Source organism: Sinohyriopsis cumingii, unplaced genomic scaffold (genome assembly GCF_028554795.1).
Source record: "Sinohyriopsis cumingii isolate HCF-2022 unplaced genomic scaffold, ASM2855479v2 utg000349l, whole genome shotgun sequence".
NCBI classification, from domain to species: Eukaryota; Metazoa; Mollusca; class Bivalvia; order Unionida; family Unionidae; genus Sinohyriopsis; species Sinohyriopsis cumingii.
The window spans coordinates 2,451,294-2,465,289 of NW_028315889.1; the positions used below are offsets into that span (position 1 = coordinate 2,451,294).

At 40.1% G+C, this 13,996-nt stretch overlaps 1 protein-coding gene across 1 annotated transcript; it reads left to right on the forward strand.

Moving 5' to 3' along the window:
• The first annotated feature begins 3,118 nt into the window (after positions 1-3,118).
• LOC149774327 (uncharacterized) lies at positions 3,119-5,710 on the forward strand. The gene has a single exon (XM_089945404.1). The coding sequence runs from the start codon at positions 3,733-3,735 to the stop codon at positions 4,462-4,464; it is 732 nt and encodes a 243-aa protein (XP_089801530.1). The 5' UTR covers positions 3,119-3,732; the 3' UTR covers positions 4,465-5,710.
• The last annotated feature ends 8,286 nt before the right edge of the window (positions 5,711-13,996 follow it).

A 13,996-nucleotide genomic window follows, 5' to 3' on the forward strand; every position in this document is an offset into this window, starting at 1 on the left:
AACCATAACCGACATTTTAATTTTTAGCTATCCGTTCGTTGCATCCTTAACATTATGGTCCTTATTTCACCTACACTTATGTAAATTACAATGCAGAGGAATATCAAGGTTAGTAATCCTACCATATCAAAATTGCGTCAATGTGACCTCATTTTCATGCTTGAGCGATTTTTGTATTTTTAGTTATCCTTTTGTTACACTCTAGATATTTGAACCCTTTCTATATTCACTGATGTGGCTGCATCGCAAGAACGGTGTTAACCTTATCAAATGTAGGCCCCTTTGATCTAGTTTGTAGGCTTGAACGACTTGTCTTTACCTCTTTGTCAGTATGTATATTATAGACTACTCCAGTGTGTTGTGTGTGATTTGGATTTTTAATGTAGCTTTAACAATTTTCCAGTCATATCGATACGATGTCTGCAATGTGGCAGTTTATAGTGATGTCTAGCACTGGGGCATCATGCCGCAGACATGTAGCATGATGTCCCACCCAGTCACATTATCCTGACACCAGGCCGACCAGTCCTAACACTAACCTCTTAATGCTGAGCGTCAAGCGAAGCAGTTGTTAGTACCATTTTTGTAAGTCTTTGGTATGACTCGGCCGGGGATCGAACCCACGACCTCCCGCATCCGAGGCGGACGTTCTAACCACTAGGCCACCGGAGCGGTTTAGACTACTCCAGATTTACTTCTGTTAGCGAGGAGCTTCGTGCTTACAAGTAAACACTGTATTTACGTTACCTTCTTTCTTTCTCTTCCAATCATGTTAAGCCCCATTCTGGGCTAGACCTTTTAAAAAAATGGACGGTGATGTGTTCCTGCAACGTAATGAAGTATAATGTAAATTTTAATCAAATTTCAGGATGCTTAATGATACAAGTTTAAATTCTCTCAAATTAACTGAATCGCTTAAGAACAATATCACGTTATAAACGAGTTGTCGCTATATCAATGAATGGCTTCAGTAGCATTTGTTTCGTTTAACATCAGCCCGTTGAGTATCTTGAGCCTGAGGTAAAGTTGTTGTTGTTGTTGTTGTGTTGTAGGGATTAACGCCATTTTTCAGCACCGATAGGCTATACATGGCGGCTAGTATTAATGGTGGAGGAAGAACCCGGGAAATCCCCGGAAAGAACCACCGACCCTCGAGAAGCTACTGGCAAGCTTTCTCACATACCCACATTGGCCGAGACTCGAACCCACGCACACAGAGATGAGATGGCAGTGATCCGTAACGGAGAGCGCGTTAGACCACTCGGCCACTCGGGGCCCCCTGAGGTAAAGTAAAGACATTGTCCAACTAGTAGTCTCCGAGTCATAATTTTTATGTTCAATGGTCAACTGACGATTCCTTTCAACAGCATGAGCAGCCACCAGTCGAAGGTAAGGATGCCTTGTACAAAGATCATGTGTCTATGGATAGGCTAATCTTTCCTTTTTTAATGAAAATATAAACATATGCACATTTAACTGCTATACCCTAGATCATTGATATGATTTTTTCTCATGACAGTATTTTAGAAAAATACCTTGCATGTATATGTTTGTTATGCTTTCTTGACATCTGTAAGTTTTTGATGATATTTACCGCACGGATGCAAACTATGCTTATTTCGCATTTGGATATCTGGTATCACTACCAAGTTTCACTTACTGCCGTTGAATCCGGTTTTGGTCTGTTCAGTTTTCAATATACATTATACCACAACAACCACCGCCGTTGAAATTCCTATTCCTAGCACTTTCCTTAAAATTGAATAGACTGGTCAGAAAACTATCGTCTCATTAAATGCACTGCACTTCCATTAATTTAAAAAAAAAAAATATCATACGTCCTTGTTTGAAAGACATTTTACTGCACTGTGTCGGTATTTGTGTTCCTTTACAAAGATACTATCTAATTTAAAACCATCACTCCTTAAGTTGTTATTGATTAACTTTTTACTCTCTAAAAGAGGTGCAGACTTCACTCAAAGTATGGCTTGGTGCTTGCTTCGTAAAACCTTTTTCCTTCTATTTTAGCAGTTTTGTAGTTTGTAACTAAATGTTAAGTGGTATAGTTCAGGTATTCGATTTTGTCGAGAAGCAGTCACTAGAATAGAATTAGTTACGATTTCTGTGACTAATCTTGGTGACAATATTTACGTGAACCAATTCCCCTTGTTCCAACATCATGCTTTTATAAGACTTTCTCCTGATTTTGCAAGGTATCACGTAGACAAAATAATTATTAATTCACCATTAACAGAAACAAATGATCCCTTATGATAATTTGTATCCGATTCCTAACAATAATATTGACGATATCATCTTCACTATTTGAAGAAACAAGAACCTGTATTATAATTACTACAAATACTATTGCATACCACAAATATCGATAAATACTCATCTTGACCAGCTGGAGACCTTCACACGAAGCAAGCTTTCCAACTGGATGTTACATTCCCAGCGGCTGACTTCCCTATTATGTATTATCCATGCACATGACGTTAAGCGTATTATTGCAGACTCCGTCACCACCGAAGAAGTACGGATACTGTTTCTCAGAGCCTCGCGGGTGACGAATAATGTAACCCCTCAACAGGGATGCCTTTGTCTCCCTGCAATACCATGCATACATTCTATAAGTCTTGACGTCTGCTCGTGCAGGCGAGACAAGATCAGCACCAAGCACTACTAAGCAATATATTTATGGCAATACATATGTGGGTGCTAGTGTGGGTGGGGGGTGGGGGTCCGCGTGTACGTGTGCACGTTATTCTTTGCCGGAGCTTATTTCTGATATATTTCCAAGTTACTTAAGATGACCTTCCTTTTTACACGGACCCGAGTGTGTTCTGCTTTGGGATCAGTTATTATAGTATATCATTAGAATAGTTGTGCTTCCGTATCGAGTAGCATAGCGAATGGATGGAATAGATTAAGTCGGCCTCGAGTCATTGCTTTCTCATAATAGGTTGTGTATCGTAACCAACACGAGTATTACAAGTATTTGGTTATATTTTTAGCACAAATCAAAATGTGAAAGGACCTAGATAGATAATAAATAAATCCTCGTGCGGTACAATTCATTGTATATACACTTCGAGCTGAAAGAGTTAATGTTAAACTGACATGTAATTAGTTCTCGATAAGCCAGCCTAGCAATAGACGACGCTTTTATATCATCAGACGTTTTGATTACAGGAAGCGTCAAATACACGGTATTTGTTCACCTCTCGAAAAGACAATTCATCGACACTTTTTCCCGGCAACATCAAAACGTCTTGATAGAAGAATACAAACTGAACACATTTCAAATAGGTACAAAAAAGTGTCCATATGGAGTAAAAGAATCTGTTGGTTTATCTTCGGCTGACAGGATTCTCGATCGGGGTTCTCGTGGAACGCTGTGTGTTACCTTAAGAGGTTCGTGTACATTAAATATCATACGATATTAAGCGAAACAGGAATAACCGGTAATTTCTTTATCATGATCTGATTATATCAAGTTGACACTAGGCGGCCTCTCTTTCAAAACCATTTAGAATGTATTTGTCAGCTTATATGAATGATCAATACTAGGCTATGGGAGTTCATGAACATACGCACGTGATTTGGGACATGTAACTTTTCGCAAAACGATCTACATGGATGTGTTTAAAGATTAAGTTTGACATTTGACATAATTATTTTAAATTATTGGGAGTCGAAATTACGGATGTATGTGTTTACATAGTCATCATGAGTTTAGGAGATCACGTTTCTGCGAAGAAGATGAAAGTTATTTATGACGAATACACACGTAGGTTTTACACGGAATCCATGGTGGAGTCTCTTGAAAGACAACGTAACATGTTCACTCGCCTGGCAGAGGTCAAAAACAAGTCAGAAGAGGCCAGATTGAACTTTTCAAAAAGGCAAGTCAATGCTGCCAGGAATATTTTTGAGATGAGGAACGAGAAGGAGGTTCACCAGCATAAGGAAAATCTGAAGGACCATGCGGCCCACATGCTTGTCCTGGAGAGCCTGGCAAAAAAGCGGGGGGAACGAAGAAGACCTGCAGATGACATGCTCGGCCGGTACGGTCCTGGCACCACTAGACCTGTACTTGATGATCTGATAGTACAACAGTTGAGGGAGATGTCTCCGGTTATGATTCGGAGGCGAAAGGCGGAAAAGATTTTGAGTAAGCGACGTAAAATGGAAGTTTATAGCTCAACGCTTAAAACTAGCGCCCTTTTCAGGAAGGCCAGGGAGCGGAGGAGTCGGTCAGTCAGTCCTCTACGTACACCAGCCCCTAGGAAATCCTCATCCAAGTTGATTCTACCCCCAATCACCGTCAACATGACAAAAGATGGAAAACAAGGGAAAATTATAGAAATTTCAACAAAGAAACCAAACCATGAGGATCCAGCTACTGAGAATACGAAGCCGACTGTTTTTATCACGCAAATGCCAAGGAAAAACTCGTGACATGTATGGGACTTAGATTAATTTTAGCGATCACTTTAGCTTTCGTCTGTGTGTCCATATGACCAAAACGTGGATTGCGGTCCATTTTTGTTAGGTTAATCTCAATGTGAAAGTTTGACTTTACCTTTTACCTAATACAAAATGCTCGACAAGAAGGGAGTCTTACGTTTATTAAAGATTTTAAAGTGTATCTTTACTAGACATCGCTATCTTTTGTGTTATATTATCATATGTGTTAACTTTTGTACTGTTTCGGTTATGAGGTAAAGAACGTGGGATTTTGCATTGTACAATACAAAGTGTATCTTGAATGATTCGTGCCTGTCTGGATTTGAAGTACAGTAATAGATCATCGAAAACGCTGCTACGAGTAGAGTGTCTCAGTTGTTTTGGTAAAATTGTCCTGATTCGTGTGGCTCAAATTTTATTAATCTAACGAAAATGACATAGTTGCCGTAGAGAAACAACTGTAATATATTTCAGTGACTTTGGTTCACAATCCCTATCTTGCAGTTCCACTGGTTTCTACACAAGAAGTTACATGTTTAATGTTCTGTACTGATGCTTAATTAGCAATTAAAAGGTCTCAAGTTAAGATGGCCTTCATTCTGAAAGAATGCATTTCTTTTATGTGCTATTGTAAGCGTTGTTGCTTTATCAGATAATGACTCAAGGTCTTCGGTAGCTATATTTATACCGAACATTCACATGTACTCTTTCACATGAATAATCCATATTAGTATCATTTTGGAGAGAGAAAGAGAGAGAGAGAGATCTTTCCCGATAGTGAATATTTTATTTTGTGTAATGTTTCTTACCGTATTCAGTAGTTTTATTAATATTTGTAAGAGTAAATATATCAAAATATTTCACTTGAGGATCAAAAGCTAAAGAAAATATTAATAATTTTCGATTAAATCGAACCTGTTTTCTCCACATGAACCTGTTCTCGTTTTCTTACCGAAACGAAATAGCAAAGGCTCGTGCCCATAAATTGTAAGCAGTTAAGACCATTCAGCAAAATGATTTAAAGAGAATATATTTATATATTATTTTTTTAAAAAACAACAGATTTTGCATTTTGCTTTTCGCATAACGAAACGGAAATAAATTTACACTTCGAACAATTTCAACATATAACTTTGGCAGAGTTCATGAAACAAAAGCATATAGTAAGTACAAATAATAGTGCAAAGCATTATTCTGTCATTTCAAATTTGGTCTGCAATAAATCACTGAGTCTGCATCTGCTTTATTTGTTATTTGATGTAAATGACTTGTGTACAACATATAGTAAACATATTGTATATTGATTTCATCATTGTCTTCCGCAAATTTTGTTAAAGTTATTGAGATTTCTGACTTTCAACAAAAGATAACTAGTCTCAGTTGTTCTCGACAGAGACAATATTGAATCATTTCCGTAATGGATGTTCGGTAGGACGCGGGAGAGACGGAGGTACATAATTATTCCGCTTTTACAACAAAGTAGTTTGATAATAGAAGTTTTAGATTCTTGTTACGGATTTAGGTCAAAGCCTTCTTCTCCCCGCCCCATGACTTTGTACTCATATCACTCAAGTAAGCTCACGGGTGAAGGTCGCCAACAGGCGCTCATGCCCCAGGAAAGCCACGAGGTGAGGTGGGGGTGGAAGACTTCAACCTTGATCACTACCAACAGAGCCACTATTATTATACTAAATATAATAAACTCCGTCAACATGATAAGTAAAGATACACATACAATGAACATTCACAAAAACATCTATATTTCTGTCCAAACCCACTCTCCAGTATCCACTGACCACGCTATCGTCTACTGACCACGCCCACGATTGTTTATTATTCTACTATACCAGTCGGGGCCCCGAGTGGCCGAGTGGTCTAAAGCGCTATCCGTTACGGATCACTGCCATCTCACCTATGTCTGCGTGTGTTCGAATCTAGGATTCGGCCAATGTGGGTATGTGAGAAAGCTTGCCAGTGGCTTCTAGTCGGTCGGTGGTTCTTCCCGGGGTTTTCCTGGGTTCTTCCTCCACCATTAATACTGGTCGCCATGCATAGCCTATCGTGTGCTGAAAAATGGCGTTAAACCCCACAACAACAACTACACCAGTCTCTTCGAGTACATAAGCGTTGGCATTGGTGAAGATTTACACGAAAACATCCGTTAATATGCATGATTTGCATCAACGCTCGCGTGGTAAACAAAAGCGGCAACTCTCGCTGAAATTTATTATACACATGACTATAGCCCTTGGTTATCAGTGCAACATTACAAGACATTATTAGCAGACATATCAATAATTGCATGCTGACTTATTGTAGGATCTCTTTAATCATCTACTATAGTGGGTCTGGCTATTGCATAGAGATGTTCTCTATTTTCCGCGTGCTATTTAATTTTGAAAGGGAAAATATTTATTTCTTGACTTAACCAAGATACGTAATAAGCGATAGAGTACTGAGTTCTTTCATTTAGTTTCAGTTTTCTATGTGCGCTAGGCAGCTATACATGAAGTATACGAAATATATATATATATATATATATATATATATATATATATATATATATATATATATATATATATATATATATATATATATATATATATATATATATATATATATATATATATATATATATATATATATATATATCTCAGGATATTGCAAGTTAGACTCTCACTAACGGAAGATAATATTTTTCTTAATAATCGAGACGTCGAAACTGTGGTTAGTTGTACATGAAAATGAAAGTTAATCCAATGATGTTATGTCGATGTCAATTACATGTACGATGGCACACTTAATTTTTTAGACGTCTGAAAGGACATGTGAGCCTTCTAGTGTGTATATGGCACGTTATTTAATGGAGAATGTTCTCAGATTAATGTGTGTAGTACTGTGAAAAGATTAATGAGCGTTTCTTATCTCCACTGTTCTATGTCAAGATCTAACAGCGGCCTCTTAAGCGTCATGTTCTGGTCACCTATGCTTATTTTGAAGGCCAGCCGTGAGGTATCGGGGAAAACTGCGTTATTGACTGTTAAGTTTGGAAAACGGACAGTCGGGATTTGTATGGGCCGTTTGTTCCAGGATTATGGGGTACAACATCGTACTTCGCGCCCCACGGACGCCATGGTTGTGACGGAGTGACTTAAATAGACCTAGTTTGTTGCTGCATTGAGATATCGGGATACCAGCAGAGTTCATTCAAGTAGGAGGAGATAGTCACAGTCCTAACAACAATCTGCAACAAGATATGACAGGCAGGAGAATGGCCCATCGAATGTCACCGTGCTGTCCAAGAAAGGAAACCTACAGCTATGCCAATACTACAGAACGATCAGTCTGATTAGCCACCGAAGCAAAGTCATGCTGAAGATTATTCTCAGTTGATTAAAGCCTCAAGCAGAGAAAATTATTGCTGAAGAGCGTGCTGGCTTCTGAGCAGGAAGGAGCACTACAGAATGTATCTTCAATCTCAGACTCCATTGTGATAAATACCTTCAGCATCAGCAAAATCTATAGCATGTCTTTATAGATTTCAAGAAGGCCTTTGATAGGGTATGGAATAATGCCTAATGATAAAGTACATCAGCTCAAACCTGGTGCGGGTAGTTGAGCACCTCTATGACAAAGCCATCAGTGCTGTCCTCATCAATTGTAGCAGGCGATTGGTTCCGAACAACAGTTGGAGTCAGACAGGGATGTATTCTGTCACATACACTCTTCAACATTTTCCTGTATTTGTCATGTAAGATATCTTGAAAGACCACAAAGGCACTGTAAGCTTAGGAGGAAGAACAATCACTAACCTTCGCTTAGAAGATGATATTGATTGTTTAGCAGGAGATGAAAAAGAACTGGCGGACATGGTTGAGCGCCTCAACTGAACCTCCACAGCATATGGTATAGAGATTAGCACCGAAAAACCAAACTGATGGCAAACAATACCAGTGTCATCAGTGCAGAAATAAAGGTCAGTGGATAGAAGCTGGAAACAGTCTCAAGCTTCAAGTACTTGGAATCAATTATCACAGACGAGGGCTCCAAACTAGAACTACTTTGCAGGATTGTCCGGACAACAGCATCAATAACAAGGTTGAGATCAATATGGAAAGACACCAACATTGCTCTAGGTTCCAAAATAAAGCTGATGCGCTCGATTGTCAAATCCATTTTCCCCTATGCTTGTGAAACATGGACGCTCACATCAAATCTACAATGAAGGATTCAAACCTTCGAAATGAGATGCTACAGCAAGATTTTGGGCATTTCATACACTGACCACGTAACCAACAACGAGGTCCACAGCAGTATCCAACGAGCCGTCGGACTCTATGAAGACCTCTTGACCACTGTGAAAAAACGCAAACTGAAGTGCTACAGTCATGTCTTAAGAGCATCTTGACTGGCAAAAACAATCTTGCAAGGCACAGCGCAGGGGTGCAGAAGAAGAGGCAGACAGAAAAAGCGGTGGGAAGACAACATTAAAGAGTGGACAGGCATGGGGCTTGGAGATTCCCAAAAGGCAGTAAATAGCAAGGAAAGATGGTGAGAATTGGATGTAAAGTCCACTCTGGTACCCCAACGACCTCTTGGGTTAAGGGATTGATGATGATGATGATGACTTTGGAGCCTGCAGAGAGGGGACGACCGTTTAAGATGAAACCCCATTTATCGATTCGCCTTTCAATTCTTATGAGCAGACTAAGGGATCGGGAGGTCGCCTTGAAAACCTTTATGGCGAAAGCCTATCAACAGCAAATGACGAAATTCGTGTTAAAAAGCCCGACGTCTTCCTTGTGGTAAATTGCATAAAACAAGTCTTGTTTATGCGGAGTTTGACGTAAACAATAGGTTATTGACTGTACAGAGGTCTAGTATCACTCTCGAATACGTAAAAGATCCCATACCAACTAGTCACCCTCCAACGCAAGTTGGGTGTGGGTATATATGAACAGCCCAGCGTAAAGACATAAAGGTTAGCCATAGAACCGAAAAAACATGAGGCAAGTGTGACAAGCCAACAGCAGCCAATTTCCCTGATCACGGTGACCATGAACAGAGCTTTCCATGAGGATACAACCCTCAGCAGTCATCTGTGAACATTCTGTCGTGAACATATCATTATCATAGCCTCCATCCTCAGTGGGATAGGGTTCATCAAAAGCACGATTGTACTTGCAGTAGCAAACGGAGGCGGTGCTGTAGACTCAAGCGTCTCTGGCGGGAAAGAGTGGATTAATAGCATCTTAACAGGCTGGTAGGGATGCTGAAAACGCTCTCAGAAAAGGTGGCAGCGGCGTTCTCCACCATCATTTGGAACGATTTTCTCGTTGTTTTTTTTTCTTATAAAACCGCCGGCGAAGCGATCGGCTAGCTTGTAAGAAACCTCGTGTAACTCATCATCACGATAGCGGTCACATTATTTGCAGTATTTCACTCTCATATCAGCTCACATGCAAATGCTGGTCTGTGCACGAGCTGAGAAATTAGATGGCTCCAAGTCCTACAGCAATACCACCAATAGCCAACGTAGTTTTGTGGGTGTCGTGGTCTTCGACTTCTTATCACACTTGTGCCTTTTGTCTGGTACTCGGTTGTGCTGTCACGTCTAGCGGAGGCAGGCCAAAGCACACATCTCCTCCTGTTTCGCCGCCTGAAGTTGTGCGGCGGTGTTGTGTTTGTTCCTGTGGTGCAGGCACTTGTTTAGGCGTGGGAACCTTTATCGCAATAGTATCAAGATTGGTGTCTCTATTTTAAGCCATATTTATAAATGTTCTCTGTAAAACAAATAAATGAGTAACCAATAATGTGCATGATATATTTCACTTTGTTGATTATGCCCCAAAATGTAAACAATCGAGACATTAAGTCATCGATTTTTAATAAATTCTTTCAAAAACTACGGCAGAACAATTACGCTTTTATATATGGTATGTCAAAGTCAGCAATTGCAGATATACAGGGGGATATTCCATCCAATATTAGTAAAGAGATAATTCTAAACCTCAGTAAACTAGGTTCTTTTTCATACCTTTTATTCGGTGTTTACATGTTACGATATCAACATTTCCACTTTTTATGGTAATATTAGCTGTCTTCTAATGTTGCAGTTGTTGTTTTGGGGTTGGGGTTGGGAGGGGTATGGTCATTTTTCAGCGCATGATAGGCAATATTTTGCGGTAAGAATTACTGGTGGAGGAATAATCCAGGAATATCCGGTAAGAACCACCAACGCACGGGAATCTGCTGATATGCTTTCTTACATACCCACATTGGCCGAGCCCGAGACTCAATCAAACCCACGCCGAGAAAGGTGAAATGGTAGTTATTAGACCACTCTGCCACCCATGGCTTTGCTGTCTTTTAATAAATCAAAAAAAAAAAAGAAGTCAAACAGTTCTTACTGTAAATAATGAACGTGATAGTTGGCGTTCAAACAACATTGATGACTGTCTATTTGTACGGGTGATAAGGGAAGGAGCGTACTGTCGAAAGTAAACCATGCTCCTATCACGATTTTCCTACAGATAACAGCTCTGATTTGCCGTTTGATTTCATTGGACGAAAATTTAATTTTCGTAGTTTCCTGACAAAGGAGTGAAAATACGACTAAATTCGCGCCTTATCAGAGAGCAATGTGAATTTGGCGGTCTCTGAATTTAGGCTCATCATTAACGATTACGAGAAGTATGCGACCATGAAAAACCACGCCTGTCATGATTTTTATGAGGAAGCAACAATGATGCGATAGCCTGCGGGAGGGTGAAATATCGTGTGGACCTCTTTGGCGCCGTAATAAACCTCACCGGTGGAGATGGATAATACGTTGTATGGTGTCACATGGAACAGGTGAAACGACAGACAGCGACGACAGAACTGTCGGAACAATAGCTTTCTGACTCGAGGATTATCCCCAACACGTTCCCACCATATAATCCATTGTACATACCTTTAACCAACCATTCCGCAACAGCATAAAAGAAAAAAAAATGCCCGTGTAGTAGTCATTTACTTTGGTGCCTGTTTTTGTTCAGTGCCTTAAACAGGGTAAAACAGCTGTCTCACGTGCCATTGCCCTCTTTCGGTATGGCACCAATCTCAGCAGTAGGTTTTGCGCCATCAGTGTGATCATTATCATTATCCATTTTAGTGGTTGTCCCGGACCACAATTAACGCTTCGGCTGTCAGTGCATCGATAATAAAGCAACCCCTGTAAAGTTCGCTTTGCCGATGTCAGATAAGGGGAGATTTTTAAATTTTTGGTCTGCTTTGATCTCCTGTGATTCTTTCTTGGTACCATCCTCCCCGATCTCATAGTATTTTCATAAAGATTTTTCACCGGATCATAATCTCCCAGGTCATCCACCTACACCTGCTATGACCGTTCACTTACCAGCGAGCTATCAACAAACCGGTTCGACATCTTTTCACTGTATGAAAAGTAGAGCAGTGAGAAGACGGTCCATCGATAGCAACTTAGCAGCCTCATCACTCCATAGTCTGATTGGGGTCTCTTTTGGTATATTATTTGTATCAACGCTTTCGATCTCGCATAGCAAGGCCGATCAGGTAGTTGGGATTGGTTTCTAGATTCCCCTTCCCCGTATAAAAACGTACACAAACACACACACACGCAGTCACTTGTCACTTGACATTCGACCATCGTTTTATTCTTGCGCGCGTCTATTGTCTATTATGCACACTTTGAGTAAGTAGACACATAGACTTTGAAGGCAGGATCAGGGCCCTGTTTCACAAAACAACGTACGCCCAATATTTTCTTACGTTTTTATGTACGATATTCGTACGTGATTACGGGTGTTTCACTAACGAGAATTGCGTACGCTTTTCCCAATAACTTTCCCTTACGAATTTACGTAACTTTACGGACAGTAGCAGGCAGCGGGGAGGTGTGTTCTGATCGTGGTACTCTAAGTATGATCCGAGCAGCTGTGTTTTGAACTTTTTGAAGTTTCTGGAGTAGATATTGAGATGAACCAGACATAACTGAGTTACAATAGACCAGTTTTGGAAGTACTAATGAACACACAAGTGTTTTAGTGGCATCAACTGAAAGATATTTGCGAATTGAGCTGATGCGTCTCAGCTCAAGATATGCAGCCTTGCATATTTTCATGGCATGTTGGTGCAATGTGAGAGTACTGTCGAGAGTAACACCTAGGTTTCGTACTGATTGTGTGAACTTAATGCTGCCGTTGCTGATATTTATTGTTTGAGGTAAAGGATGTGAATGAGAAAGTCTTTGTGTTGTGATCAGAATGGTCTCAGTTTTATCATCATTCATCTGCAGTTTGTTACAAGTCATCCATGATTTCACATCAGAAGTGCACCTCTCTACACCTTGGATGGTAGCATCAACTTCAGTTGAGTGGCTAAATTTGTATATTTGGGTGTCATCAACGTACATTTGGTGAGACACTGGATGATGATCTATGACACTTGAGAGCGACTGAGTGTACAGAATGAAGAGAACAGGTCCAAGAACAGACCCCTGTGGAACACCACAACATAGATCAACTGGGCTGGAGTGTATTCCATTAGCAGATACAATATGTGTCCTGTTGACCAAGTAGGACTTGAACCACATTAAGGCTGTATCATGAATGCCAAATACATGCTGGAGACGGTGAAGTAATATATCATGGTCTATTGTGTCAAATGCTGCAGACAAATCAAGGAGGGTGAGGACTGTAATCTTTCCGCTATCCAAAGCAGAGAGAATGTCATTAACTACTTTTAGAAGAGTAGTTTCAGTACTGTGGCAAGGGCGATATGCAGACTGTACATTGCTATAAAGACTGTTTGAATTTAGATGAGATACAAGCTGGGATAGAACAACCTTTTCTAAGATTTTTTATATGAATGGGAGATTAGAAACTGGGCAGTAGTTCTTTAAATCGTTATGGTCTAATGTTGGTTTCTTCAGCAGAGGCTTTACAATGGCAGTTTTGAAAAATGATGGGAATTCCCCAGATGAGAGAGAGGTATTAATAACATCAGTTAGTGAAGGCAATACTGGATCTAAGCACTCAAGCAGCAGTGATGTTGGAATTGAATCAAGTTCACATGACTTTGGTGCACTCTTCATCACGATTGTACGTACGAAATCCATAGAGACAGGTTCAAATGCTGCTAATGGTTGCCACTCAAATTCTGTATCCCAACTGTATGGTGACGACTAGTCAGTTGAAATTGTGGTGTCAAGCTTATCTCTAATGGTTTGTACTTTGTCACGGAAGAAATCTGCAAACATGTCCGGAAGGTCGACTGGAGAGAAGGTAGTTGGAAGTGGTGTTGTATTGTTCCTTGACATTAGCTTGTTAGTAATCTCGAAGAGCTCTTTGCAGCTGCAACTTTCCATGATCTTAGTAGTGTAGTGGGCTGATTTCGCTGCATGGATTATATTTGTGACATTCTTCTTAGCGACTTCATAGATTTGCTTATGAATAGTGAGTCTGGTGAAAAGCCAGAGCCTCTCAGCTTTACGGCGGTCTCT